Source organism: Wallemia mellicola (assembly GCF_000263375.1).
Source record: "Wallemia mellicola CBS 633.66 unplaced genomic scaffold WALSEscaffold_9, whole genome shotgun sequence".
In the NCBI taxonomy this organism is placed as follows: domain Eukaryota; kingdom Fungi; phylum Basidiomycota; class Wallemiomycetes; order Wallemiales; family Wallemiaceae; genus Wallemia; species Wallemia mellicola.
Window position 1 is genome coordinate 1 of NW_006531966.1, and position 26,230 is coordinate 26,230.

Sequence of the window (26,230 nt, forward strand, 5' to 3'; positions counted from 1 at the left end):
AGCAACCCAGCTACGTACAGGTCACTTCCCTACGACTAAGTCATACCGATACCGATTCAAACTAATCGACTCACCTAAATGCAGGACGTGCGGCGTAGATGATAGCATCTCGCACAGAGTATTTATATGTAGAAGACACATAATGGCAAGAATCACCTTGCGAAGAAAGATAACCAAGATCAACATTCGGTTCGAATTAGGTCCAATGCTCAGGAACGCACAAGCTCTTCAAGCCCTTTACGAGTTTTTCAAACCACAATTGACTACGTACCCAAGATACTCCGGTGGTTCGGCGTAACCGAGAAAATTCCCGGACACGCAAATCATCAAGACATTTTACGACACTAGTCAAGAAACGCTTCCTACCAATTCAACATGCCATTCAAATCCTCATGCTTTAAGAAGTATTGATGGACGCAGTTTAACTTTGTATCGTCTTAACAATATATTTAGATTTCATCATCATCATCATCATCAAAACATAAGTTTTACCGCTGTCAGAATACCGATACAGAGCTGGACATACAGCATCATTTAATAACTAGCGACAAAAAGGGACAGGCAATTACGCACAGATACTCGGGCAACAACAATGGATACGGGCAAGAGAAACGGATGTACGGCCAACAACAATGATATTCGAGCAACAATGAAAACTATATAAGAAATCATATCTTGTACCAAAAACGCTATCTACTTAAGATCACATTATACTTAATACCTTTTCAACCAATAATAACGCGCGTTTGATATTCCCAAACCAACAACCGCAAGTGACTACATGCTCAAGATACTCCAGTGGATTGGCATGACCGAGACTAAACGAGGGAGCACAAGTAATCAAAGCATTTTGTGACACTAGATCAAGAAATGCTTCCAGTTAATTTAAATACTCATACTGTAAGATGTGATTGGCGGGCGTTGTTAAGTTCTTTACTTGTTTAACAATATATGTCGGTTTCATTAACGTCAAACCATATTTTATTAATAAAGTCGCTAAATTGTTTTGCGTTGTGGAATCCAGGCACAGATTGCGAACATACAGAGTCAATCCATGGAGAGATACAGATTTAGCTTACCAACGGAAGAGTTGCAATTGTAATTCATTGATAATATGCTGGCATATGGAGATAATGTAAACACGTTTTACATTCTACAGATTTTTAAAAACTATTAACAAATTACAAAAGAAAGATTCTATCATGGGAAACAGTATCTGAAATAAAACACTACAATCAATGTCTGAAGAATGAAAAACAATACTCTCCAAGCTCAATATAAACAAAATTGACAAGCTTTAAAAGAATATGATACGCTTTTCAAATAAAAAGGGGCAAAATCTTGGACTACAGATCTAACTGGAAACAGTTTAATCAAGATTTTGCTATCCAATTTACTTCTAATTATAATACTCCTCATATCTGTACTCTTAGTTTTATATAAGATCTATATACCCCTAAAAGGAACTTTGAATAGAAAGATATACCACAATACCAATAGTACAAGCACCAATTTTACAAATATATCTAAGGATGAACTTTTTGACAAAGCTAAGCATAATTTTCGTCATAATGCTCGTCGGAGCACGCCTGACTCAAGGCAGGCCCGTAATTAAGGTAAAGGAACGTGTTGGTAACAACATAAGTACAGTGACACGCCGTTATGACTATACGTTGAGTCTTATACTTATCAAATCAAAAAAGTTACTTTAAAATGGAACAAAGAACATGAACAGTTAGCGGTGATATATGAAACAAAACGTTATGATAAATCAATTATTGATCACATAGAGCTGATTCATATTTCATAATGCGGCATGCGTTTTTATTTTACAGTGTAACTTGAAAATTGTATGATCGTATGTTCCACGTCAACTTTTAAGATGGAAATAACGTTCAAATTATGCCTAAAATCAATGCAGCATTTCAATGTTATGTAATCAGGTGTTTCAAGGCCCGGTGAATCATCTTCTAAATCATCTTATACCTGCGAAGGCCATTAATAAATGCGCCAACCTTCCTCATACCAGTGTCCAAATTTGAACTTCTATATTGGCAGTTCAATGTAATAATAGATACATAAAATTATTTCCTATTACGTATATGAGAGATAAATCTAACGCTTTTTTTAATAACACACGTAGCGCCCACCTTATAAACCTTGTAATGTCCGTTGCATTCGATTGGCAGTTCCACGACACTCAGACTATGTTTTAATCTATTTTGGATTATAGTCGGTGTTTTATTATAATAACATTTTGTTGTCGACTTGTCAAGATCATTCTTCACGAACATGCCTCAGTTGCTGTCATACCTGTCAGTGCAATGAGCTTGTTGAAACTCGAGAATGAACATCGAGGAATGGCTATGTGAATAATTAACTATTCATCGATCTAACGCTGACTGTCATAGAAGTATACGCTGTGTAAACTAAGCAGAACCAACAAAGACAAATATATAGAAAATTCTATCTGTAATAAATAACAGCAGCTTTACTTACACTGCACATTTCCTTTATTCGATCATTTCCACAACGTTCTAGGTAAGTCAAACTGACATCACCTTTCAAGAAATCAATCACTAACAATGTACGCATTTTTGCTATACAGACCGAACGATAATATAATAGCTACGAATTCAATCTTTGTGACTATCAACACATTCTTTTAAACTTCAAATCCTCCAAATGCCATTCAAATTATTTAAGAAGAAGTCGAAATCAGACCTCAAAAAGGGATTCCATAGGAGCGAGATATCACGTCCACTGGCTCTCCCATTTCCCAGTTCAGTTTCATTACACGATATAAGGGATTCCCTTATACATCCCATACCTGATCTACGTACGCGGAGACGCTCAAAGAGTACGAGTACGACTGCTAGCAATCCTGACAAGAAATCACCGGAGATATTTCCAAAGGATGTAGATCCATTCGCTCCACCTGTACCAAAGATACCTGCTGCTTTTCAGAATGGTGATGAGTCCGCGAGATCTTCTACCAGTCAGAAGGACGAAAACACGCAACCAGAATTCCTGTACGTGAACTTTAACAAAGCGGTACTCAATCTAAACATACTTTGATAGCTATCGTGACTCTCAATCTTCGAGACTTGGTCAACCTATTGGTGAAACTAATGGTACATCGAAGACAGAGCCTCCACAACGTCCAGCACGGACTAGAAGGCCGATCCCATTTGGTGGGATGACTAACTTTATGAAAAGAAAGACAAACTCACCTGAAAATGAAAAGTAAGTGAAAATAACTTTCATATACACACAATTGACATACTAGGGCATCTCCAAGCTCTCGGACAGCTAAATCATCTATCACGCAATCCATGAGGGGTCTGGGTATGAAGAACAAAAGTGTGAGACATAGTGCAAGTGACGAGTCGTTCGAAAGTTTCTCGATATCTTCTATGTTGGTTTGCATGGTTTAACTAAGGTATTTACTAATGACAATAGTAGTGTTCGTACGCCGCCCCTTCAAGTGCGTGCACCTCCTCCGCCGCGGCCTATGAGGTCACCACCACCAGCTCCTAATGTTACACGTGGGAGAAGCACTACAGTTTCTGGCGTATCAACCTCGCAAGAATCTCAAATTAATCATGCTCGACTCAGCACCGCATCACAGACAATTAACACTCGAAAGCGCTCAAACTCGAGTCCATCAGGAGCGAACCCCCAGAGTAACAAACCAAACGCTCATTCATCACTCCATTCAATTCCATTCAGTTTGCAAGCCATACAGCCATCATCATCAGTATCTACTATCACTAATGCTAGGTCATCTTCTGGCATCAGTATAAATATGCATAACAACGGCACACCAGCTACACAGAGTATTAATTCATCCCATACACCCGAATCAAATGAAGTTGTTGATAGCAAGATCGCCCCTACGAGCGACGATCACGATCAAAGTAGCCTCATACTGAATAGTACGTTCAGTAGCTTCAACGATGGTAACAATAGCTTTGATCCATCACAATTCCTCAATTCATACACGAAGGATGATTCATACTCTTCTTTCGAACTGGACAAATCTGTACTTAGCCCAAGTAGCTCCAAGCGTGACTTCAATAATACCTCGCTGATGGCTATCGGACCGAGCTCAAGCTCACAGAAGTTCGTCGAAAGAAATCTTGATCAGAATGAGGAAGTCGTTTCAAATGGTACCAAAGATGGTGATCTATTATGTGATGAAATACTCTTTGGAGAAGAGAACAATGAAAAGAACAATGAAAAGAAGAACAATGAAGAAGATGATCAGATCGATAAGCATGAGGTGATTGAGAATGACCATGGTGATAAACATATGAGCAAAGCGCAGAGGGAGCGTTCCAAGATATTCTCTAGCCTGGATGCTGTCAAGAAACACATGTCAATTGATTCCTTCAATGACGATGATGATATGAAAGATTCAAGTGAGACTTTCTTAGACACACTCTCAAATTTCTCTTCACCACCACCACTGCTGGACTTAAGGCCACCTTCATATCACGAAGACCAATTTAATGAATATGAGTGTGAGCAAAACAAGCCTCAAGAGAGTCTCACAAAAAAGCCTGAAGACCACTTCTCCGACATTATCCCTACATCAAGTCACCCAAGCCAAGACAGCTTCAATAAATTGATTACTTCTGAAATTTTCGTAGATGCAAAATCTGATGTTGAATCTGACAAGAGCAAACAAGTAGAGGAAGATGTAGGGCATGAGCATGAATTGAAGAAGGACAGTGAGAGTATTATTCGCGACTCGATGTCAATTTACGATGAAGACGAGATGTCTGCTTTGCAGCAGAAAATAGAAGCCATGGCACAAGTGAGTTACGGACTTAATTAGAAGCATAGCTGACGCTCGTGCATAGAAACTAGAGGAGATGCGACAATCTGAATTACCAGAACCATTGCAACCATCATCATCGAAGGAAGCTCTTCCACCATCTTTCTCATTCCAGCTGGATCCTGAGGAACATCCTGAATTGCAAGATGATGTTGAGTTCATTGAAGAAGAGCCACTTCCACAAGACATAGCATTGCCTGAAGTTCAACCTGATGAGATTGCCCTACCGGAATCACCAGTTGATGACACAGATAGTAGTGAGAAGGGCGAGATACCAAGAACAAGATCATTCGTGGGACATCATGCAAAAACAAGCAGTGTTAATGGTTCTATTGAGGAGCACATCCAAACATCATCTAGCTTCCATGTCACTAACGCTTCTCAATCTTCTCGCTCTTCCCAAGAGGAAGAAGAAGAAGACAATCGTATAATAAAAATATCACCAGAGTCGCGGAAGAATCTTCAAACTCAACTTCGTAGGTTGTCTAAAGAACCACCCAAGACAGTCATTCCAAGTGAAGCTCCGAAACCAAAACCAAAACCAGCTCAAGCTAGTCCAAAGAAAATTGAAATGTCTGCATCTAGAACTAGTTTCAAGGATTGGATGCCGACCCCACTGTCTCCAAAAATAACTGAGGAAGTTGAGCCAACAGATGAATCAGCGAAAGAGCTTGGTGACGTTCAAAAGCGCCCAGGATTGAGAGAATCCGATCTCAATGTAGATAGGGAGGAACCTAAAATGATTCATCCACCTCGTTATTCTTCCTACAAAGCTAGCGGAATGCGACCATTGCAAGGACAACTTCAGGAGAAGAAGCAAAATGATCGCCGTATGCGTGACACTTGGTTGAAACCTCCGGAGGGACTTTCACCTACCCCAAGAACGACATTTGACAAGAGCCGTAGAATTAGTCAACAACCAATTGATAATAGAACTTTACCTAAGAGATATTCAAGTAAGGCCGCAAAGAGTAATATTTCATTCCAAAGTTCGATCGAAAATGAGTTTGACAGTATTATATCTGATCCAACTGGTGATAAGCGTCGCAGTGAGCTTGAAAATCAACAGCAGAAAGCTAAGGCGGCAATGGAGGCTGTTTGGAAAGCAGCTAGATCATCAAGTGTTCCACCTGTAGAGCAATACGCTATTAGTTCAAAGCAAAGGAAGTCTCTGATACTTCCACAGAAGAAGTTGTCTGCAAATTTGCCTTACTCAGCGCCAGCTATTAAGACTTCCTTCGCAAGTGGGTTGGAGGGTGTAAGATCCCGTGATTCCCAGCCTGGTGTACCGGCGTTGCCATCAATGAGATCTTTCAGGCAATCAATAGAGACACCACAATACAATCCTCGCCTTTCTGACCAACGTATTAAGACAACTGTCGAGCATTCATTCGGTACACCATCTAAATCAACGCAATCATTACCAAAGTCTAGAAAATCGCGTCCAATTAGACTTGATCAATTGGGTACACCACAATCGAAATCCTACAGTCATGTGAATGCGATTCCTATTTCAACACCACCGTTGACTCCAGGTACGGCCTCAACTATTAGCGGATACGATAATATTATGACGCCACGTTCATTTACTCATAAACCTAACGTTTCAGCTTCATCTATGGACTCAATGTCAGCTCAAAGTACAAGCTCGGACAATCATCAGAGCTATGGTGTTCAATCGTTCAAAAAGAATAATTTAAATGCCCCTTTCCTCCAACATAGCTCTTCAGCTTATAGTTTAAAACAAGATTCTGGTATCGGATATGCTATCTAAGGAGAGACGTAAAACACGTATATTTCGTAGTATTCTTTCACTTTAACGACATTATTATTTATTTAATTGTATAATTGCTGCATTACTATCATTAATCGTTACTTAATCATAGAAAGTAAAGTTATTGAGATTTCTTTTCTTTGGCTGTCGGTTGCTTAGCTGCTCTATCGATAAGGACTTTTTGAGAGTTTGAATCATCATCATCTTCGTAGATAGCTAAGCCAACGTAGAGCATTAAGACCACGTTGGCTGTTAAAGCAGCTGATATGGCTGCATAGGTTGAATTGCCTGTAGGAGGGTTATGACGATGGTTACAAGAGTGATACGACTATCTACCATTAAATATAGAGTTCAATGTAATGAAATATATTGATATCGGCAAAACAACGAGTGCTATTGAGAATGCTAGTAACTTTGTAATAGACGATCTAGTATATATGAGATGCGACGATGGTGTAAACAACACAAGCTTACGCTGTAACAGCCTTATCATTTATTTCTCCAGATTTCTTCTCCGCTGCTATCTTCACTGATTTAGCCATGACGTCCGAGACGAAAGATTATCTCTTGTGCCATTACGACGATGGATGTCAGTATAAATAAAGTGTTTAAATAATTTATTAATATTCAAAAGGTTTCTAAAATGTTCAAACTACCGGACTTGCCTTCAGGCAAAAACAAGCGGAGATTTGAAGCACCGACGGAAGGTGGGATTCACAAAGCGTGTAGATCACTCAGTTAATATCACTATAGACGCTATAAAGAAGGTTAGATTGCAGGAAGAAGAAAACCCAGAGAGCCACTCCTCAGCTGGAAGCGATAAGGGTAAGGGCAGAGCAGTTACTATCGCAGACGAGGAAGACGAGGTGGAATATGTAGATGCTCACGAGGAGGACGATATCGATGACGATGAAGATGGTCGCTTCTACGGCGGTGGTTTGACAGATGAACAGAAGACAATCCTTGATGTCTTCGACAGAGCTGAACAAGGGGGCGACGAAGTGGGTTCAGTATAAGCTGTACAATTAGTTAGCTTATTATCGCTTAGGATGTCGTGCTTACTCCGCAAGGTATCAAGAAACAGCTACAGAAGTTTGAACGCGTTATAGCTAAGAACACAGAATTAAGGGGTAAATATCCCGAAGATCCACACAAGTGAGTGGGGTACTCATCCTAATAACTTTCTAACCTATCTAGATTCATTGATTCAGAGGCTGATTTAGATGCGGCTATTCATCAACTCAAAATATTCGCACAGAGTCCAGCTATTTCGTACCCTCAATTGATAAAAACAGGTGCAACAGAACAGTTAATTGGCTTGCTAAGCCATGAAAACACTGATATTTCACTCGACGTCGTGGAAGTTATTGAAGAACTCACAGATGAGGATATACTCGACGAGACGGAAGACAGTGAGGAGGGAATGAGTAACTTACAGGCTTTCGTCACTGCCTTGGTGAGTTCACATTCATTCAACCGATCTAACTGACTGATTAACAGCTCGAATTGCAAGTACTTGAGTTATTAGTCTCTAACATGAAAAGGCTCAATGAGGAGAATGACTCAGATGTTGAAGGTGTTTTCCACACGCTGGGAGTATTCGAGAATATGATATCTTTGCGACCAGAACTCGCTGAAACACTTGTCACCGCGACTGATACACTCCCTTGGTTACTCAAGCGCATTACAAAGGTCGAATACAATCAAAATAAACAATACTCATCTGAAATATTAGCTATTCTATTGCAAGATTCTACCAAAAACCGCTCTGCAGTTTTGAAAGAAAAAGATGGTCTTGATTGCATCTTACAGGCCTTATCGGTGAGTATTCGTCGTTTTCAATTGGGAAATAAATATCTCATGTTACCGTAGCATTACATGAAGAAAGATCCAAAAGATGCTGAGGAGTTGGAATTTTTGGAAAATACCTATAACGTTCTCTGTACACTCCTCGCAGAGTCTGATGCTAAAGTACAGTTTAAGGAGGCAGAAGGTGTTGATTTGATGATATTGATTGCTCAAGAGAAGTTAATCTCTAGATCGCGCGCTATCAAAACTCTCGATCATGCAATGTCAGGGCCAGCTGGATCGCTCAACAGTGAAGCTTTTGTTGAAGCTCAAGGCCTGGCTACTTTGTTTGGTGCTTTCATGAACAAGGTAAGTTATACTCTTTTCCATTAGAAAGACCAACTCACAACCCCATAGATACCTCAGAAAAAGAGTGCATTTGGCGCCGTCTCAGTACAAGAGCAAGAAGAGCATTTGTTTGGTATACTAGTCTCATTATTCTCAAACCTTGGTTCAGAAACTCCTGGAAGAATACGCCTTTTAACGAAATTTGTCGAAAACAATTACGAGAAGGTTGATAGATTGTTTGAAATCCGCGAGAATGCTCAAAATAGAGTAACAAATCGGATCGAACAGGATAAAGAAATCGATATTGATGAAGATGAAGCATACCTTGGACGTTTAGAAGCAGGTTTATTCACTTTGCAACTCACAGATTACGTTCTAGCATGGCTTGTTATGGAAGATGACGGTATAAAGGATCATGCAGAAATCCTCCTCAGACGTCGTGGTCAATCGTTTAAGGATGTCGTATCGGTACTAAATGAGTACGCTGATAATATGGGTGATCAACCACCGAATCCAGATGGTTCACCAACACAACGTGAAATTGTTGGTCATCTCATGGAATATGTTGAAAGTCTATAAAATAAGTAGTAAGATGCATGCACATAATATAATTATAATTACAATAGTTGTTTTACCTAAGTGTTGATTGAGCGAATATCATATCCAAAGCCCCTTTAGCGTTCATGAACTCGTTCTGTACTTTAATCTCATCGTCAACCTTCTTACGCAGTCTTGTTAAGAGGTTATCAATCAATTGTGATTGTCCGACGACACCCCCGTAAATATCAATGATTGCAGATGCGACTGGTACAGCTACATCGGTAAACCTTGGGTCAACGATCCACTTAACGAGCATTGAGACTAATGGTTCTAATCCTATATCATCACGACCTGAAATCGCCTGCTTCAAACCATCTCTATTGATTAATTCTAATAATAATGCAAACGTAGTTGCTGGTGACGCCTTTTTTCTTAAAACGGAGTCGAGTGCTTCGGAGTATTGGAATTTTTTAAGGAATTTATCAAATTCTTTCAATCTCAATCGTCTAATAGGTTCGATCTTAAATTCATCTGAACCCAAGTTACCTGCACTCTTAACAGCCACCTGGCTTTTAGGTTTGAGTGATTGTGCTTCCTGCATGTACTCATATGCACCAGATTTCATGGCTTCTTTGTCCGCGATCTTTTCAGCAACTTCACTACCTTTAGCTTGTCTTCTTCTCATAGCTAATGTACCATCAGACAAACCTGCTACAAGGTTGATGTTATCAGGCTGTAAGAAGCATTATTAGATATTTTTAAATGATGTAGCAACTACTTACGGATGTAGCAACTGATAAGACTGGTGCAGGGAACCTCATTGAGTGTGTAACTCTGAAAGTTTCCAGGTCATAAACCTTGACCATTTGATCAAGACCACCTGTTAATAATCTCTTCTGGTCACCATCAATAGCAAGTGAAGTGACAGCCTTTTGATGATTACTAAATGCACGTCTACAGCGACCGCCTGCCATAATATCCCAGATTCTAACAATTGGGCCAGAACTAGTGGCTAAAGTTTCACCTCCAGGTAAGAAAACTGTTGATTCGACTGGCATGCCACCTGTTGACATTGTCATTGCAGATTCTTGCATTCTTGTATCCCAAAGTTTAACGGTATGATCATAAGAACCGGATACTAATAAATAAGGAGAAGAAGGTGAGAATGCAGCCGTACGAACGTAATCAGAATGTTCATCGAATTTCTGAAGGGCTGATTGTGATGGTATGTCATGTAAAATAACTGAGCAATCATCGCTAGCTGAGAGAACCTTTGTTTGCTCTGTTGGATGGAATGAAGTTACGTGAACGGGTTGCTTGTGGTCTTCGAATGTACGCAAGATTGCTCTGGAGTTTATATCGAAAACCTGATAATTTTTATCAGAAGATTATGCTTAAAAAACGATAAACTCACTTGTACAAGACCAGAATCATCACCTGCTACAACTAAACGACCATCTGAACGAATTTGACCTGATCTGGCGACATCTTTGAATCTACTTATAGTTTTAACAACGGATTGTGAGCGTGGTGTGTATATTTGTACTCTAGTAGCAGAAGTCACTGCAAATCTATGTGGACTGATTGGTGAGAAGCTGACGCTCGTTATAGGCGCGAATTCTTTAACAAAAGTTGATTTAAAAGACTTAAAGTACTTTGCATCCTGTGAGTATCCTAATTTATGCGAAAACGTCTGAGGAAGAGGCAGCGTCTTCCGATAGTCCATTTTTGAGGTGAAGGAAGAAGTCAAAGGGTGAAGTCGAATTTATTAGCAAGTAAACCAAATAATTATTAGAATTTTATTACATATATACATATATAATACAATATCATTTCTTTTATTCCTTCACACTACCTTTAATTCTTCTACCAACGAACAAAAGATAATATCTATTTAAGCATTATATACGCTCAAATTCTGAATATACCAATTAAATGTCGAATCTATGATGGATAGTCTATTACATAATAGTATAAACTATTAAATGAAGAATATGAGGTTGATGGTGATCCTTTAGTAGGAAAAGAAATCGAAACAATAAGTGGACGATGGCATGGATACGACTTCACCTTGAATATCATAGGATCAGATATGTAAAACATTTAGTCCTTGCATATTGACATAAGCTATCATTATCATGAAACCATACATAATCCTTTAAAGTTAATGATGGATGCGATCACTCTAGAATTTTCCGCTTTAACTTGATGAAAACCTTTGAAATTATTCAGACACTAGTCAAAACTTTCAGATTACCTAGAGTGATATTAGGTTAGGGGTTTCGCTGCGAGCGAACCCGACCAAGGTGATACAATCAATTTCCCATTGGTTTCACTTACAAGATGAAGGCCTGTGAATGAAATACCCTATAGTAGTTTCCTTTTGGGTTACAAAAACCAACTCACTTGGTTCACTGTGTCGATGGTAACTGCGATCATCTATTTTGCACCGCAATATATGACAAGAGTGGACAGATGTAATCCAACCTAATCGTAATACAACTGGTAAATAACATCACATACTTTGTGTCTCTGTTGCCTCCACATACACAAAAGAACTTGGGCCATAATTCTTCAAGTAACATTACTGAAATCATCCATGGCGTATTTTGTCAATTACCAGCACATTAAGTCATTTCAATGTCCCATTCTCGACCCCCTATTGTCAGACAATATTGAGACATAGTGATAAGGAAACATAATATATAGATGTCTAAATACGCAGAATTCAATCATATTGCTCAAATATTCGCAAAACCCAAGAAATTGATGTATAGATGTACTTTGTATGGAAAATGAAAATTTTAGTTTGGATCACCTAGATCTTTTGGCTCTTAAGACCATCCTTCCAGAGGGTGAAGTATGGACTAAATGGCGTTAGAGAACATATACTACTTTATAGCGCTCAAAGCGCTCACTCACGTAATACCATCTTCACGGTAGTTGAGAAGGACGACTTGGCCATCTGGGTTCATAGATTCTCCTGTGAAGAATTCGTAGTCCTTGAAGTTGGCAATAACTTTCTTTACGTGCTCTTGTGCCTCTGCCTTGAAACCATCGACACGTGCTGGATCAGACTCCTTCAAGTGGTTCTCGACTGCCTTCATGTAACCCTTGAGGTAAACCATGTAGCTCTTCTTGTCGAATGAGGTTGGTTGCAAGTTAAAGGAGTGGACGACGTTGATCTTTTGCTCAGTGTTATCGTCAACTTCTTCACCTTCACCACCGCCTCCAATGTCGGCACCTTCACCACCAACGGTGATCACTTGACCGTCAATTTCAAAGAATGGACCATTTTCTTGCATTGGGTAAGCATCTGAAGCAAGCTCATCGCCAGTAATAACGTCCTAGAAGTCAAAGTCAGTCATCCATCATCATTTGGTGATGTCCGAACGACATGACCATACTTACACTGAAAACCTGAGTACGTATGTTAATTTAAAGATGTAAGTCATCGAAATTTTCTCACCTTCATATTTTATGATGACTGTAAGAGTTAATGACAAAAATTCTTCCGCCTCGAGACAAAATTATTCCAACGTTGGCAGACAAAATATTATTTTTATAGATAATAGTCGTGCATTTTAGTACATCGTATTAGGCTAAACAGTATCTCTAACCTATCTAAGCATAGTAGGGCAGATCCTCTATCGAAAAGCCAAAAAGATTCGTAGAGCAACTTTTTTTATGTTTTTAAATTATGTAACATGATAGAATGCGTATAAATGTTAACATCCCGAATTTTGGTGCGTCACGAGATGCTATTCGGCTACTTGACAGTCACATCACCCGTTCTTACTTTTTATCAATCAAATGATTAGCAGATTAGCTAGAAATACTTTGAGAAGCTCACGAGAGTCTATAAATGTAGTAAAGGCTGCAAACAGCAGGTGTATAACCACCGAGCAGCCTCCAGTTGATTCATCAGCAACTAGCACTATTTTACCGACTAACAGTGAGTGAATTAAGTCAGTTTAGGATCAATTTTCTCAATTTTTCCAAGAGTTCGTATCTTTCGATTGGCAAGACCCTCTCAAACTACACACATTGCTCAATGATGACGAGCAGGCGATACAGTGAGCAATTTAGCGCACAGAGAAACATGCGCTAATAATATTATAGGGAGAGCGTCAGAATGTATGCCCAAGAGCAGCTCTCTCCGCGCATTCTTGAAGCGTCAAGGAACGAGGATTTTGATAGGGAGATATTGCGTGAAATGGGCCAGTTGGGATTTCTGGGTGCATCATTAAAAGGCTACGGCTGTGCTGGTGTATCCAAAGTAGCTTACGGTTTGATTACACGGGAAATCGAGCGTGTAGACAGCGGATACAGATCTGCGATGTCCGTCCAGTCTAGTTTGACTATGTATCCAATCTACACGTTTGGAAGTGAATCACAACGTGAGAAATACCTCCCTGGTCTTGCATCTGGAGATTTAGTTGGTTGCTTTGGTCTAACAGAGCCGCAACACGGCAGTGATCCAAATGGGATGGAAACTGTTGCTGAAGAGACCCCTCAAGGTGGATACAAGATAAATGGCTCCAAAACATGGATCACTAATAGTCCAATTAGTGATGTCTTCTTAGTATGGGCGAGATGTAAATGGGATGGTAAGATTAGAGGTTTCATACTAGAAAAGGATATGGATGGCTTGAGCGCACCGGCAATCAAAAACAAGCTGGGTTTGAGAGCGTCGATCACTGGATCGATATACATGGATGATGTTCACGTGAGCAAAGAACAGGTCCTGCCAGGCGTTGCAGGTCTCAAAGGACCTTTCAGCTGCCTTAACCAGGCTCGTTATGGTATTTCCTGGGGTGTAATGGGATCGCTTGAAGATGTCATTGCCCGCTCTAGGGAATATGCACTCGACAGGAAGCAATTCAAGCGCCCATTGGCATCATACCAACTTGTTCAAAAGAAAATAGCTGATGCGGTAACAGAGGTGCCACTCGGTTTGCTCGCGTCCCTTCAAGTAGGTAGAATGATGGACGCTGGCACGTGGTCCCCAGAGATGGTATCATTAGTGAAGCGCAACAATTGTGGTAAGGCATTGGAGCATACGCGTACATTGATGGAAATATTTGGTGGTAACGGTGTTGCTGATGAGTGAGTCCCACAAGTTGTCTTGGTATCTCAGAACTAATTTCTTAGATATCACGTTGGACGTATTGCAAATAACTTACACGTAACCAACACGTATGAGGGCACGCATGATATGTAGGTATACTAATCCATTAAACACGTATGCTAAGTATTACAGACATGCTCTCATTTTGGGTAAAGCGACAACAGGATTGCAAGCTTTTGCTTAGATTGTAAATTGTAAAATACATTGCGACCTTCTATTTCGTATTGTAGTCGTTTGAAGAATGCTATCTTCCCCAGTTCTCCATTTCCATCTCTTCAATATAATCAAATCTGCCTCTACCCATTCCTTTTTTGTATGCGTATGCTGATCGACTGCGTGTAGGGTCCGTGAAAGCAGCTCTGAAGCCATCACCAAGACAGGAAGAAAGAGCACAGAAAATGAAAGTAATGAGACTTCTGGTAAGTCAGATGATAATTATTATAGAAATTCTTGGAATTACGTTAAAGCCGCGACAATCGTTATCAAAATGGCTAATGAGCTGTCCATTGATAACGAGTGGTGGGTGAAGAAAAAGAGAATAGACAGTGAAATGACAAAATATTCGATACCTTTGCTATATCTAATAATAATTACACTAAGTATTGCATTTACTGGTAATATAACAGTGCTTTGTACTGCCATAACTTCTAGCTAGATTAGTTATATCGTCACCAACTACGAGATAGTGTTACAGTTATAGTTGATGGATTAATACAATACATGAGAAAGAAATTTCATAACTTTTATCGCATGGAGCCTATTATAGCTGCCCCCCGTAAGTGACAATCTATGCAATGAGACTACAAGTGTTTTCTGGTTGGCTGGTATGTGTGGAACACACCCTTTCTATCCTCCCTACAACAGGAAAATCTAAGCGTTTGAGTAATATTTTATAAAGTTTATAGATTCAACGAACTCCGTAGAACAAAACGAATTATACGATCCACACACCAAGGTCATATAAAGACCAAACCATGTTGAGCTATATTTTATAAATGACTATTATTGTTGTGTATGACTCTAATTAACAACCTTGCCTTCTCAATTGGTCTAATGAAGATTTAATTGTGTTAATCCAACTTATAGTGGCGAAATCGTCAATTGAAATGTTACATTACACTATATTACTTACATGTAACACTAACAACTATACTATAACCGCCTTAGATCTACTTTTAGTTCGCAAATAAGCAGTAGTAGCTAATCAGAAATGATGTCATCATACTGAACCAATTTCATTTAATAATATTCTTGATGAAAAGGACCACTCGATTCCGGACATAAAAAAACACATTTGACGCAATTTTGCTTGTTTTGTCTGTAACACTTAGTGAAAGTCATTTTACATGAAAAAGTTGCTGTCAACAACCCAATGGCGCAACGGGCGCTTCAGTGGCTCAATGGTAGAGTATTGGACTTCTAGTATAATTGAAGATCTTCGGGTTTAAGATTAGCTGGCCATCCAAAGGTTGCGGGTTCGAGCCCCGTCTGAAGTAGTGGTAATCTACAACCAATATTTTTTTGCTTTTGCTATCTTTTTGCCTATTAAAACAAGTTGATAGTAATGGTGTCATTTGGTGTTTGCTTATATTATATTTGTTAGAGAAATCAATAAATAGTATTTGCATGAAATGTGTCTATAATATAATACAAATCTAAGCCTTTCGCCGTTTTGTTCCAACACTATCACGACCACCGGTTTTAGTCCATGGAAGGGATTTCTTTTCTTTGCCTTCGTGACGTTTACGTTTACGTTCTTCAGATTTCTTGACTGCTTTGTTACCTCCTTGAGCACGTAAGACTTCTTTTTGAGCTTCTTCAACGCGTTTACGTTTCTCAGCTGTATTTGTGATGAGTGGGTGTTAGTGAAGGGCATAATTAACTCACAATCTTTGAGGTAGTAAGCCTTTTTACCTTCTCCTCTCTTATCACGCTCCTCTTTCTTGATTTTTCTGAGTGCTTCCTTTTCAATATCCTTCTTTTGAGAAGTCTTGGCTTGGGAGCTCATGCGCTGTATTTCATGAGTCAACCTATCCACTTCTGCTTGGTGTTCTTCGATCAAGTATGTTTTGTCTTCTGATTGACCAGGTAGAGAGCGTGCTCTACGGATATTTAGCTGTGCCGCCTTGAGTTGTTCCTTTGCTTCTGCTACTTCCTTTGATAGAGAGCCCTTCAAGAATGAGAATGACTTTTCGAAGAGATCTTGTGAGAAGTTACCGCTAAGGGAGAGAAAACGTGGATCGCGTGATCTGATTTTATCGACTTCTACAACTTCTCTCTTTCTGCTCGTTGGTCTCTTGCTGGTGACTTCAGTTGGTGCGTGTTTGTTGGCTCTCTTTTGTAACTCTTTACGCTCCTTTTCTTTGTTATCTTTTCCTTTAGACTGCTGTTTCTCCCAAAGTTCCTCTTTGGCTTTGGCTATCGCTTCGGCTCTCTTTGATTTGCGCTTGTCTGCCTCTTCGTTGTCGTTGCTGTCGTCTAAACGGGAGGAAGCCTCTGCAAGTGCTGAGAGTGGTAGAGAGTTGTATTGTGCCTCTACGTCATCCTAAATAATGTGAGAAGAATATGTTGATTGAAAATCTAACCCACGATATCTTCTTCCTCGTTGGATGAGGCAGCTGAAGGAATTTCACTAGATCCATCTTCATTCTCGTAGTCATCCTCTATTTCCTCACCCCCGATTCTCTGTCTATCCGCCTCAAATTCGTCCTCCTCTTCCAAATCCTCATCATCTAGGTATTGTGCAACGGGCGTATGATCAATATCAGTTGACTGCACAATATCATCATCATCATCTGAGTCATCCTCGTATAACGCCTTTTTTGGTTTTTCCTCAATTTCTGTCATTTTGATCGTTTCAATAAAACGTTCAAGATCTAAACTGTGAAGATAAAAATGGAAGAAAATGTTTACAATTCTGATACTCAGCAAGCTATATCTGAGCAGCTAGAATCACTCACACAGGGGTTGGCAAATGATGACGCAGCTCAAGAAGAGCAACAAGAAGAGCATTATCAGCCACCTTTCCTCCGTGATGAACATTCTGAGGATCCTAATGAAACTTACAAAGACGCTCAACAAACTCTAGAAGACGTCGCTCAGAGTGACGATCAACAAGTTGTAGCAGCACCTAATTTACCTAACATTTCTATTACGCCTACGCCTACACCACCAATACCGGCTGCTGTCAACACTGACGTGAAATCATCCCAATTACCTCCTTTGCCCGTACCAAAGGATAGAAAAGAGAGCCTTGAAATGCAGATTCAAAAGGATGAGCGTGACGTTGATTCTTGGCTAGATTTGATTAGTTATTTGGATAGCCAAGGTCGTAACCTCGTAGGTGACGAGTTGGAATCTTGGTGGACAGAGTATACCAGAGTATACGATAACTTCTTTAAGATTTGGCCCTGTGCTGTACGTTTAGATCGCCCGTATGAGTGCTTAATGTGTGCTAATTTCTATTAGGTGAAACAATGGCAGAATTATATCGATAAATGCCTCAGTTTGACTCCACCGAGAATGAAAAAAGTGGAAGAGATATTCAGTAAAGCGTTGAAACAGACGCCTTCACCTGAATTTTGGTCGAGTTATTTGAACTACATCCGTCGTAACAACCAAGGCGCAGAAGGTAGACAGATTGTTATCAAAGCATACGAGTTTGCCATCTCACACGTTGGACAAGATAAAGATTCTGGCGAGATTTGGCTCGGCTACATTAGATTTTTGAAGGATGGTTCAGCGACGAACACATGGGAGGAACAACAGCGAATGGATGCACTCAGAAGAACTTATCAGAGGGCCGTCGTCATCCCAATTCAGAATTTGGAAGCCATTTGGAGAGAATGGGATTCATTTGAAGGTTCATTGAATAAGGTTACAGTGGGTTTCAGATTTCTTATTATGAATGCGCTCACACTTTTGCAATTAGGCAAAAAAATTCTTAGCAGATAAGTCACCTGCTTACATGACTGCAAGATCAGCTCTCAGAGAAATCAGAAGCTTGACTGATCCACCGATCAGTCTGTTCCATATCGATGGCACCCTCGCAAAGGTTCCTAGCTGGACAGAGAGGGAACGTCAAGTGATAAGTGCCTGGAAGCGTTACCTCGCATGGGAAGAAGGTAATCCATTGGAGCTTGACGATAATAGTGCAAAACATAGTAGAGTATCATATGCATACAAGAAAGCATTGGTATATATGCGTTTCTACCCAGAATTCTGGTACCGTGCATACATGTCACACAAGTCAATGGGTAAAGACGAAGAGGCTATAAGTCTCCTCAAACAAGGCAGTGAAGCCAATCCTGAGAGGTATGTAGAAGCCACCAAAGGTACAGCTCTAACAAGATAATCCAGCTATCTTCTATCATTCGCTTTAGCTGAAGTTGAAGAAATTAACCACCGTTACAAAGAAGCACATGATATATTGAACAATTTACTCACGTCCATCATCAACCAAACCAAAGAGATTGAAAATGGTATTTTACGCCAACAAGCAGAATTGAACAATCAATTGCCAAGTATAGAGCAACAGGCTAATGCTTCACAAGCAGCTGGCGAAAATGAAGGCGAAGTCAGAGAGAAGAGACGTCTCGCTGAAGATGAGATCAATACCAAGAAGGAAGCGATCAGCAAAGCGAAAGCAAAAGATATTGAAGACCTTTGTAAAGGTGCTGGATTAGTTTGGGTGATGAAAATGAGATTGGGTAGAAGAACCGAAGGTATCAAGGCCGCGAGAGCTGTATTCAAGGAAGCTCGTTCATCGCCATACTGTACTTGGCAAGTATTCGAAGCTGGAGGTAAGTAGTTACTGAAAATGGTGAAACCATTTGACACTTTTCAGCTATGATGGAATACCACAGCTCAAAAGACTCCTCTGTTGCAACAAAGATATTCGAGCTTGGATTGAAGCGCTTCACGACAGAGATTGACTACGTTATTAAGTATTTGGATTTCTTGATTAACATTAACGACGAAGGAAGTGAGTAGTAGTTATCATATGGCTGATAGCAATTAACTTTATGCAGACGCACGCGCATTGTTTGAGAGGATAGCACCAAGTCTTCCAGCCGATAAAGCCAGACCACTCTGGACACGCTGGGCATCCTACGAATACTTCTACTCAGATCTACCAAGTGCATTAAAACTCGAGCAAAGATTAGCAGACACTTTCCCAGACGAACAACCACTGAGGAGGTTCGCAGAGAGACACACTCACCAGCGTATTGATAAGATCGCGACGAATGACCTTGGCTATGGTGTCAAGCCACCTACAGCGCCTATGAAGATTGTAGAAGCTACTGCTGCGTCTGCAGCAACTAAACGGCCACCAGTTGACCTTGAAGAAGAGCGTAACAAGCGTATGAGGAAGGATCCACCATCTGGTAGAAATTCAAGGCAGACGTCACAACAGGGTCTTCCACAGCCTCCACATCGCAACACACCTGTACCGAATGTACAGATTGGAGGTGCACCAATACATCTTGGAGGAGGTAGACCTGCACCAGTTGCAATGATGCCACCTAGACCGGCTGCTAAAGACCCCGTCGGTATTTTCTTACAACAGTTGCCTCAAGCTAGGTACTTTGATGGACCGATGATAAATACAGAAGATATTTTGTTCGCCTTTAGGCACATAAATTTACCACCAGTTTAAATTATTTCATCTTGTAGATATAAACTTCCTTGAAGAATGCCATCAAGTAAACCAGTCACGCTTGCACTCGAGTTACTGCCTAATCTATTGAGTCTGAATGTACCACTGGATAAAAAGAAATGCTCAGAATTGCTAAACTACCGACACTCGATACTGCATCCTAGGAGAATAGAAGAATACCTCTGTTGGAACCCCAACAAAGAAATAATCAACCTATTAGAAGAAATAAACTCAGATGAAGCGCTTGATAGAACACCAAAAGGGTTTAAGTATGAAGAAGACGGTCAATACGTTAAATTCAGTCTGAATGATACTTTATACATTGTTCTGAAGGAGGAAGGCGAAAATGATTGGAAATACCATGATTTAGAGATTATAGATAATAATACACTTATAAGGAATGGTCAAGGCGGCTGGTACGTCAGTCAAGATGTTGCTTTGGACGCATTCATTCTCAAAGCTGAGCAATTGATACGGGAGGCGAACGATAAGACGAAGGTGACGGAGAATGAGCAAGAAAACAACGCTAATCAGGATTTCTGGGCGGACTTCTCAGATGATAGCGACTTGGAAGGCGTTAATCCAGCTCGATTGAGTCTCCAGCCACCCACTTCGCAAGCTCTACAACAGCAGGAAGATGCATTCTTTGAGAGACAAGCTACAGAACACATGAACAGCCTTGATAATGGCGCAGATAAGCAAATCAGCGTTGTAGATAGCTCGACGAAGGCTGCCATAAAAGGTGTTTATGAGTTATACAAGCAGGGAAAGAGAGCAGAATGTAAAGAAGGAGATATAGATAACAAAACAACAGATGAGGAATCCTTTTTAGAACTTGTATTACAATCGCTCAACGCTTAATTTATTTCTTTGTTTGTTACTACGATGGGTGACGAATTGACTGTACAACAAGCAGCCCAAGAGGGTAGGATATGAAATAATAAAATACACCTCTAACAGCGTCTAGGTCAGCTCGACACGCTCAAACAACTTCTCGATAAGGATCCGCTCTCGTTAGATAGGTTAGATAGCGTACGTCACCAGAAGGATAGGAGAATATTTACTAAAGTAAAGGCTTAGAATACGCGATCAGCATTACACTGGGGATGTACATGTAGTCACACAACTATCGTCGAAGAACTTCTACGTAGAGGTGCGAAAGTTGACATTCAGGATAGTCTCGGATGGACACCTCTAATGATTGCTAGTGCGTGTTAGCACAGAAAGCGACCGCTCTCTAACCAACCAATTAGGCTCTGCCGGCAGTCTTGAGATTGTCTCGCTGTTGATCAACAAGGGGGCAGACGTCAACCATGTAAATGGCAAAGGACAAGCAAGCTTACACTACGCAGCATCTAAGAACCATCCAGAGGTAAGTTGTTAACGCGCTTAAGAATATTAATAACAGTTTCAGATCGCAAGGAAACTTCTCTCTCATGGTGCAGACGTCAACGTTAAAGACAGAGCGAATCAGCATCCATTGTACGTCTACAAAGTACTCTTAATCATCTATTGACATATCAAAGACACCGTGCGGCAACTATCGGAAACAACAACCTTGTTAAGCTACTTATAAACCCAGACGATGGTAAAGAACGCGCGAAAACGAGGTTAAACACTTCTGATAGAATAGGTGAGTGTTCCTATTAATAAGCGATTTGCTCCACTAATATGACGAAGGTAATACGCCATTACATTTAGCTATTGAATCTGGACATGCGGCGACGGCCGTTTTATTAATTGAAGCGGGTGCAGACAGAGAAAGGGTAAGACATTAGTTTCACACGAAATCAATTACTCACACGAGCTATGATGTTAGCAAAACTACGATCAGCAAACACCAGAAGAAATTGAAGGAGTAGGGGGACAAGAACACAGAAGGCTATTAGAATATATAAAAAATGCATGTGGTCCTAGAACTTAATACATACATTATTGATGAAAAAAACTTTCTAAATGCGGGTTCGGCTCTAATGATGTGACGTTTGGAGAAACTTTCACGTCTTAAACTATAATGACGAACGTAGATAATAGATTTTTAGCAGAATTTGAGTGGTTAGATTATAGTTTAAAAAGCCGGTTATACAAACTGACGTCGATTGAATAGGCATGATGCATCGGCCAAGGAAGTACAGCTTCAAGGTAGCTTCACCGGCTGGAATGAGTGAGTTTACATAGAATGTTGAATGAACATCTACTAAAGAAAATACAGCCCACTCATAGAATTGACGAAAGAAGCTGATGGAATATACAAGACCACTGTACCAGTCACCTATTCAGCTAAACAGTAAGTTAAAAACTCTTGGAGGAGGTTCTCTCGCTAAGACAAACGCTCTAGCCTCTATAGATTCAAAGTAAACGGCGAATGGAAGATTGATGAGACGAAGACTGCTGCCACAGGTGGACCACTCAACGTACCAATAAACTACTTTTTCGCACCAAACCAGCCACCTTCAGCTAACAAGACTGACAAGAAGAAGAACAAAAAGAAGAACAAGAAGAAAAACAAGGGTGATGCACACGACAGTGAAGAAGAGCATACAGCTGGTGAATCAGAAGACAACAAAGTGAGTCTTTTACGTCATATAACTATTCCATCCCCTAATAGCGATCACTCAGGGTCATGCTGGAGAAAAAGCTATAGCAGCAGGTGCAGCAGGTGTCGCAGGAGCGGGTGTATTAGGCGCAGCTGGTGCAACCGCTGCTGGATTAGCTAAAGACGCACCACAAAATTATGCAGCAGCTGTCAAGAAGGACGAAGATAACATCGGGGACGCTATTGTCCGAGAGGTACAAACACCTGTTAAAGAGGAGGAGGAAGAATATGACGAATCAGCCCAAGAAGACGAAGCAGAGGGAACTAAGCAGGCCGATCAAACTACAGTGAGTACCCCTTTTTAGAATACTCAGCAGTGCTAATATCGAGGTTTAGGAAGCTCAGACCTCTTCACAAGCTGGACCTAACGAAGAGAAAGTTGGTGAAAAGAGCACAAAGGAGGATAAACAAGAAGAGAAACCAACTGATAAGTCTAGTGTGAGTAATTATTTACTATTTATAAACCATTCGACGCAAAAACTGACCTAGGGTTTGATCAGGGGGAGGACTCGAACGAGAAAAATCAAAATAAGGAGGCCAGTGCATTCGAAGGAATTTTGGCCGGTTCTGGCGCAGGAGCGTTGAAAGGAAACCACCAAGAAGAAAAAGACATGTCAGCCGTTGAACAAAGCAAGCAAGCTGTTGAAGAGAAGAAGCCAGAAGTCGCACCAGAGGGTGTCACAGAGGCTGCTACCGTGAGTAGTAACTTATCTTTTATATACTTGCTAACATCATACAGAGCAAATCTGCTGAAGCCACTGAGGAAGCTAAGAAAACTGAAGACAATGCTGAAGAGAATGTCTTGGAGAAGACCAACGTAGACTCTTCTAAGGAGGGTGTTGCTGCTGAAGTACCAACAAACGCAGAAACCACTGGCAAGGATGTCGAGAACAAGGTTGAAGAAGCCAAGGAGGAGGCTAAGGGTACCGCCGACAAGACCACCAACGAAGCATCAAAGATCAAGGAAGACGTTGAACAAAAGCCAGCCGAAGCTAAGGAAGAAGCTAAGGATGCTGCTAAGGATATCAAGGAAGAAACAAAGGAGGGTGCACCAAAGAAAGCTTCGCTTTCAAAGAGAATATCAAAGAGAATCTCCGGTATCTTCCACCTTTCAAAGAAGAACTAGAAAGTAAATTACGCTCAGACATTCTCACACTCATGGGATTTACTAATATCTTTCTTATTTATCGTGCTTTAATAATTCTTTGTAGCTACTAATTTACACTGCCTAATTCTTAACCACGATGAAGATTGCCATAGATTTTGACGATGTGATTAGTAGTACTAATAGAGCTGTGTGCCAGTGGCATAATGTACGTTTTATACTTTTATATCAGCTTTTGCTGATTATATAGAGGGTATACGATACCGAATGGACAATAGATGATTTTCACTGTGAGTGAGTGGCAATTTATACTTTCAAAGTACTCACACAACAAAGACTATCACTACTGGTGTGTATATATATCACATTTATACTTCTCTAAACGTTATCAGGAAAAATCCTGGCTGGGGAAACGCACAGGAGACCTTCAAAAAAGTAACTGCATTCTACAACGACAATAATGGTTTAAATGCCACACAACTAGTTACAGGCGCAAAAGAAGCTCTCTTAAAGCTAAAATCGGCCGGACATGATCTCATCATCGTTACGGCAAGGAATGACAATCAAAGGGAGATGACACGTAACTGGTTAGACCACCACTTAGAGGGTTTGTTCGATAAGCTTTACTTTACCGGTCAATTCACGAGAGATGGTGACTTGGAGGCTGAGAATGAGGATAATGAGGGAATTCCGACGAAGAATGACCAGACACATCTCTCAAAGGCAGACATTATTGATAGAATTGGTGCGCATTTGTTAGTTGACGATTCAATTGAAAATGCATTCGGATGCGCTAACCACGTTCGTAAGAATGGTGTGTTAGCCGGTAAACCAATACGTACATTACTGCTCTCTCCTATACCACCATCGGATGGCATACCTATCTGGCATTACCCTTGGAATGTCGAGTTATCTAAACAGGACACGGAAGAAGACGCTTTGTCATACGACGAGCGCAAAAAGCGCGGATTACCAACTGGTGAATCAAGACAACCAACGAATTTACCATCAACTATCAAGAGAGTCACCAGTTGGGAAGACATTATTAGGAAGATAGACGAGTATGATACTCATTTACACTCAAATGCAGCAACTATAGAGGCATCGGAAAGAGCACATCCACATTCAATCCAAGTACAGGCGTAGCTTTATGCGGATGATTGTAAAAAATACATGTATTTCAAACTTATGTCTATACATATCCTTGGAGTGCGGCAACCTCAGCATTCATAACAGATGAAGTGGCTGCACCAATTTGTACATTGTTCGCGAGAACAACAAATTTAATGTCGAATATACTATCCTCTCTTACTCTACCGACGTTGACACCAGCACCATTTTGGTGGTCTCTGTCTAATCTTGGTTGAGGTCTGTCTTCTTCTTCATGAACAGTGATGACTTGAGCAGGTGCGGATGGTGCACCTACTGATTGAGCATCACACTTGTAGTTCTTGAAAGCTTCCATGACTTGTTCAGGTGTTGGCTTGTTTGGTGATGCAAATTTTACTGATGCGCATACCATATGTCCATCAATAACAGGTACTCTGTTACAGCTTGCAGAAACCTTCAATGGTGATGCTTGGTGATACTCGAATGATTTCATATCTGGGTTTATTCCACCTAAAATTTTGTATGTTTCCCATTCCATTTTGTCCTCTTCACTACCGATATATGGAACGACATTGTCAAGAATATCCAAGCTAGGAAGACCTGGGTAACCACTACCTGAGATTGCTTGTAAGGTTGTGGCTTGTACCAATTCGAGTGGACCGAAAGATTTCTCGAGAGCTGCTAATGGAACGACCAGAGCGGTGGTTGAACAGTTAGCGTTTGCAACGATGTAACCTTTTTTTAAACCTAATGGTTCTTGTTGTGCTGGAATAATTTTGTAGTGATCTGTGTTGATGAGTGGTACAACCAGTGGTACTAATGGATCACGGCGGTAATTCTTTGCATTTGAGAAAACAGCAACCTGTGCTTCACGGAGACCTGATTCTATGGATGACTGTTAAGTTTGTTTTCTCTGCTAGGAGCCACTCACCAATAGGACCTGCAACGTCATGATCCAATCCAGAGAAGACGATATCACAGTCTTTGAAGTTCTCTGTTGTGCACTCTTTAATGATGACGTCTTTGACGGATTCTGGGATTGGCTTGGATTGTTTCCAACGTGTTGCTTTAATGTATGGCTGGCCAGCAGATCTGGAGGATGCGCCAAGAGCGACGAGCTTGAAGAAAGGATGGTTGTGCAAATGCAAAATGAATCTTTGACCGACTGTACTGTTTATTTATTGTTAGATTCTACATAAGCTGGCAAAAAACTCACCCAGTAGCACCTAGAACACCGACTTTAAATTCTTTGTTCCTATGCGATCGTTAATTAATAAATATTTTTTATTATCCGCCCACATTGTATTCTTGATTGAAATGAGCTGAGAATTGCGTT

At 40.5% G+C, this 26,230-nt stretch overlaps 13 protein-coding genes and 1 non-coding gene across 14 annotated transcripts; 9 read left to right on the forward strand and 5 right to left on the reverse strand.

The window, feature by feature from the left end:
- The first annotated feature begins 3,779 nt into the window (after positions 1 to 3,779).
- WALSEDRAFT_60310 (hypothetical protein) lies at positions 3,780 to 6,833 on the forward strand. The gene is made up of 2 exons (XM_006958187.1): positions 3,780 to 4,822; positions 4,869 to 6,833. Exons 1-2 carry the CDS (start codon positions 3,809 to 3,811, stop codon positions 6,615 to 6,617), a joined length of 2,763 nt encoding a protein of 920 aa, XP_006958249.1. The 5' UTR covers positions 3,780 to 3,808; the 3' UTR covers positions 6,618 to 6,833.
- WALSEDRAFT_13057 (hypothetical protein) lies at positions 6,796 to 7,044 on the reverse strand (the record flags this gene model as incomplete). The annotated part of the gene is made up of 2 exons (XM_006958172.1): positions 6,796 to 6,905; positions 6,954 to 7,044. Coding segments are annotated over 2 exons (201 nt in total), but the record flags the coding sequence as incomplete, so codon positions are not given.
- A 216-nt stretch (positions 7,045 to 7,260) lies between these two features.
- WALSEDRAFT_28615 (DUF1716-domain-containing protein) lies at positions 7,261 to 9,332 on the forward strand (the record flags this gene model as incomplete). The annotated part of the gene is made up of 7 exons (XM_006958188.1): positions 7,261 to 7,324; positions 7,371 to 7,618; positions 7,666 to 7,772; positions 7,815 to 8,073; positions 8,118 to 8,438; positions 8,490 to 8,774; positions 8,823 to 9,332. 7 exons carry the CDS (start codon positions 7,261 to 7,263, stop codon positions 9,330 to 9,332), a joined length of 1,794 nt encoding a protein of 597 aa, XP_006958250.1.
- Positions 8,553 to 11,056, reverse strand: WALSEDRAFT_45739 (WD40 repeat-like protein). The gene is made up of 4 exons (XM_006958189.1): positions 10,708 to 11,056; positions 10,076 to 10,660; positions 8,821 to 10,026; positions 8,553 to 8,771 (listed from the first exon to the last, which is right to left on the reverse strand). Exons 1-3 carry the CDS (start codon positions 11,017 to 11,019, stop codon positions 9,385 to 9,387), a joined length of 1,539 nt encoding a protein of 512 aa, XP_006958251.1. The 5' UTR covers positions 11,020 to 11,056; the 3' UTR covers positions 8,553 to 8,771; positions 8,821 to 9,384.
- A 908-nt stretch (positions 11,057 to 11,964) lies between these two features.
- On the reverse strand, positions 11,965 to 12,797 carry WALSEDRAFT_60311 (translationally-controlled tumor protein). The gene is made up of 4 exons (XM_006958190.1): positions 12,763 to 12,797; positions 12,705 to 12,713; positions 12,216 to 12,640; positions 11,965 to 12,160 (listed from the first exon to the last, which is right to left on the reverse strand). Exons 1-4 carry the CDS (start codon positions 12,766 to 12,768, stop codon positions 12,112 to 12,114), a joined length of 489 nt encoding a protein of 162 aa, XP_006958252.1. The 5' UTR covers positions 12,769 to 12,797; the 3' UTR covers positions 11,965 to 12,111.
- Positions 12,798 to 13,121: 324 nt separating this feature from the next.
- Positions 13,122 to 14,647, forward strand: WALSEDRAFT_60312 (acyl-CoA dehydrogenase NM domain-like protein). Its single transcript, XM_006958191.1, has 5 exons — positions 13,122 to 13,248; positions 13,297 to 13,369; positions 13,416 to 14,402; positions 14,448 to 14,513; positions 14,557 to 14,647. Exons 3-5 carry the CDS (start codon positions 13,429 to 13,431, stop codon positions 14,606 to 14,608), a joined length of 1,092 nt encoding a protein of 363 aa, XP_006958253.1. The 5' UTR covers positions 13,122 to 13,248; positions 13,297 to 13,369; positions 13,416 to 13,428; the 3' UTR covers positions 14,609 to 14,647.
- A 1,163-nt stretch (positions 14,648 to 15,810) lies between these two features.
- On the forward strand, positions 15,811 to 15,920 carry WALSEDRAFT_t46. Its single transcript has one exon. It is a non-coding gene; the product is annotated as a tRNA-Arg (tRNA).
- Positions 15,921 to 16,052: 132 nt separating this feature from the next.
- WALSEDRAFT_60313 (Suf-domain-containing protein) lies at positions 16,053 to 20,135 on the forward strand. The gene is made up of 8 exons (XM_006958192.1): positions 16,053 to 16,264; positions 16,312 to 16,969; positions 17,014 to 17,841; positions 17,893 to 18,306; positions 18,356 to 18,738; positions 18,784 to 19,226; positions 19,271 to 19,408; positions 19,455 to 20,135. Exons 3-8 carry the CDS (start codon positions 17,320 to 17,322, stop codon positions 20,081 to 20,083), a joined length of 2,529 nt encoding a protein of 842 aa, XP_006958254.1. The 5' UTR covers positions 16,053 to 16,264; positions 16,312 to 16,969; positions 17,014 to 17,319; the 3' UTR covers positions 20,084 to 20,135.
- WALSEDRAFT_28619 (DUF947-domain-containing protein) lies at positions 16,080 to 17,271 on the reverse strand (the record flags this gene model as incomplete). Its single annotated transcript, XM_006958193.1, has 3 exons — positions 16,080 to 16,264; positions 16,312 to 16,969; positions 17,014 to 17,271. 3 exons carry the CDS (start codon positions 17,269 to 17,271, stop codon positions 16,080 to 16,082), a joined length of 1,101 nt encoding a protein of 366 aa, XP_006958255.1.
- Positions 20,120 to 20,944, forward strand: WALSEDRAFT_64180 (hypothetical protein; the record flags this gene model as incomplete). The annotated part of the gene is made up of 1 exon (XM_006958194.1): positions 20,120 to 20,944. One exon carries the CDS (start codon positions 20,120 to 20,122, stop codon positions 20,942 to 20,944), a length of 825 nt encoding a protein of 274 aa, XP_006958256.1.
- A 568-nt stretch (positions 20,945 to 21,512) lies between these two features.
- Positions 21,513 to 22,007, forward strand: WALSEDRAFT_18341 (ankyrin; the record flags this gene model as incomplete). The annotated part of the gene is made up of 4 exons (XM_006958173.1): positions 21,513 to 21,565; positions 21,610 to 21,716; positions 21,764 to 21,849; positions 21,903 to 22,007. Coding segments are annotated over 4 exons (351 nt in total), but the record flags the coding sequence as incomplete, so codon positions are not given.
- Positions 21,830 to 23,908, forward strand: WALSEDRAFT_32475 (hypothetical protein). Its single transcript, XM_006958195.1, has 8 exons — positions 21,830 to 22,138; positions 22,191 to 22,247; positions 22,296 to 22,370; positions 22,422 to 22,650; positions 22,703 to 22,966; positions 23,016 to 23,117; positions 23,180 to 23,374; positions 23,419 to 23,908. The coding sequence occupies exons 1-8, from the start codon at positions 22,098 to 22,100 to the stop codon at positions 23,803 to 23,805; spliced, it is 1,350 nt and encodes a 449-aa protein (XP_006958257.1). The 5' UTR covers positions 21,830 to 22,097; the 3' UTR covers positions 23,806 to 23,908.
- A 4-nt stretch (positions 23,909 to 23,912) lies between these two features.
- On the forward strand, positions 23,913 to 26,099 carry WALSEDRAFT_57378 (hypothetical protein). Its single transcript, XM_006958196.1, has 4 exons — positions 23,913 to 23,992; positions 24,035 to 24,074; positions 24,121 to 24,133; positions 24,177 to 26,099. Exons 1-4 carry the CDS (start codon positions 23,924 to 23,926, stop codon positions 24,928 to 24,930), a joined length of 876 nt encoding a protein of 291 aa, XP_006958258.1. The 5' UTR covers positions 23,913 to 23,923; the 3' UTR covers positions 24,931 to 26,099.
- Positions 23,917 to 26,219, reverse strand: WALSEDRAFT_32476 (aspartate-semialdehyde dehydrogenase). The gene is made up of 7 exons (XM_006958197.1): positions 26,194 to 26,219; positions 26,111 to 26,149; positions 25,826 to 26,064; positions 24,174 to 25,779; positions 24,121 to 24,130; positions 24,035 to 24,074; positions 23,917 to 23,992 (listed from the first exon to the last, which is right to left on the reverse strand). Coding segments are annotated over exons 1-4 (1,083 nt in total). The 5' UTR covers positions 26,196 to 26,219; the 3' UTR covers positions 23,917 to 23,992; positions 24,035 to 24,074; positions 24,121 to 24,130; positions 24,174 to 24,976.
- Between the last annotated feature and the right edge of the window lie 11 nt (positions 26,220 to 26,230).

Coding starts and splice junctions, on each gene's coding strand:
- WALSEDRAFT_60310 (XM_006958187.1), top strand. CDS start 3,809: ATGCATAACAACGGCACACCAGCTACACAGAGTATTAATTCATCCCAT. Junction 4,823..4,868: donor AAATAGAAGCCATGGCACAA/GTGAGTTACGGA, acceptor GCTCGTGCATAG/AAACTAGAGGAGATGCGACA.
- WALSEDRAFT_45739 (XM_006958189.1), bottom strand. CDS start 11,019: ATGGACTATCGGAAGACGCTGCCTCTTCCTCAGACGTTTTCGCATAAA. Junction 10,661..10,707: donor ATGATTCTGGTCTTGTACAA/GTGAGTTTATCG, acceptor AAAAATTATCAG/GTTTTCGATATAAACTCCAG. Junction 10,027..10,075: donor TCTTATCAGTTGCTACATCC/GTAAGTAGTTGC, acceptor TGCTTCTTACAG/CCTGATAACATCAACCTTGT.
- WALSEDRAFT_60311 (XM_006958190.1), bottom strand. Junction 12,161..12,215: donor TACCGTGAAGATGGTATTAC/GTGAGTGAGCGC, acceptor AACGCCATTTAG/TCCATACTTCACCCTCTGGA.
- WALSEDRAFT_60312 (XM_006958191.1), top strand. CDS start 13,429: ATGTATGCCCAAGAGCAGCTCTCTCCGCGCATTCTTGAAGCGTCAAGG. Junction 14,403..14,447: donor GGTAACGGTGTTGCTGATGA/GTGAGTCCCACA, acceptor CTAATTTCTTAG/ATATCACGTTGGACGTATTG. Junction 14,514..14,556: donor TATGAGGGCACGCATGATAT/GTAGGTATACTA, acceptor TAAGTATTACAG/ACATGCTCTCATTTTGGGTA.
- WALSEDRAFT_60313 (XM_006958192.1), top strand. CDS start 17,320: ATGGAAGAAAATGTTTACAATTCTGATACTCAGCAAGCTATATCTGAG. Junction 17,842..17,892: donor TTAAGATTTGGCCCTGTGCT/GTACGTTTAGAT, acceptor AATTTCTATTAG/GTGAAACAATGGCAGAATTA. Junction 19,227..19,270: donor GCAAGTATTCGAAGCTGGAG/GTAAGTAGTTAC, acceptor GACACTTTTCAG/CTATGATGGAATACCACAGC.
- WALSEDRAFT_32475 (XM_006958195.1), top strand. CDS start 22,098: ATGACGAACGTAGATAATAGATTTTTAGCAGAATTTGAGTG. Junction 22,651..22,702: donor GTGAATCAGAAGACAACAAA/GTGAGTCTTTTA, acceptor GCGATCACTCAG/GGTCATGCTGGAGAAAAAGC. Junction 23,375..23,418: donor GTGTCACAGAGGCTGCTACC/GTGAGTAGTAAC, acceptor AACATCATACAG/AGCAAATCTGCTGAAGCCAC.
- WALSEDRAFT_57378 (XM_006958196.1), top strand. CDS start 23,924: ATGAAGATTGCCATAGATTTTGACGATGTGATTAGTAGTACTAATAGA. Junction 23,993..24,034: donor CTGTGTGCCAGTGGCATAAT/GTACGTTTTATA, acceptor CTGATTATATAG/AGGGTATACGATACCGAATG.
- WALSEDRAFT_32476 (XM_006958197.1), bottom strand. Junction 26,065..26,110: donor GGTGTTCTAGGTGCTACTGG/GTGAGTTTTTTG, acceptor ATAAATAAACAG/TACAGTCGGTCAAAGATTCA. Junction 25,780..25,825: donor TGACGTTGCAGGTCCTATTG/GTGAGTGGCTCC, acceptor AGTCATCCATAG/AATCAGGTCTCCGTGAAGCA.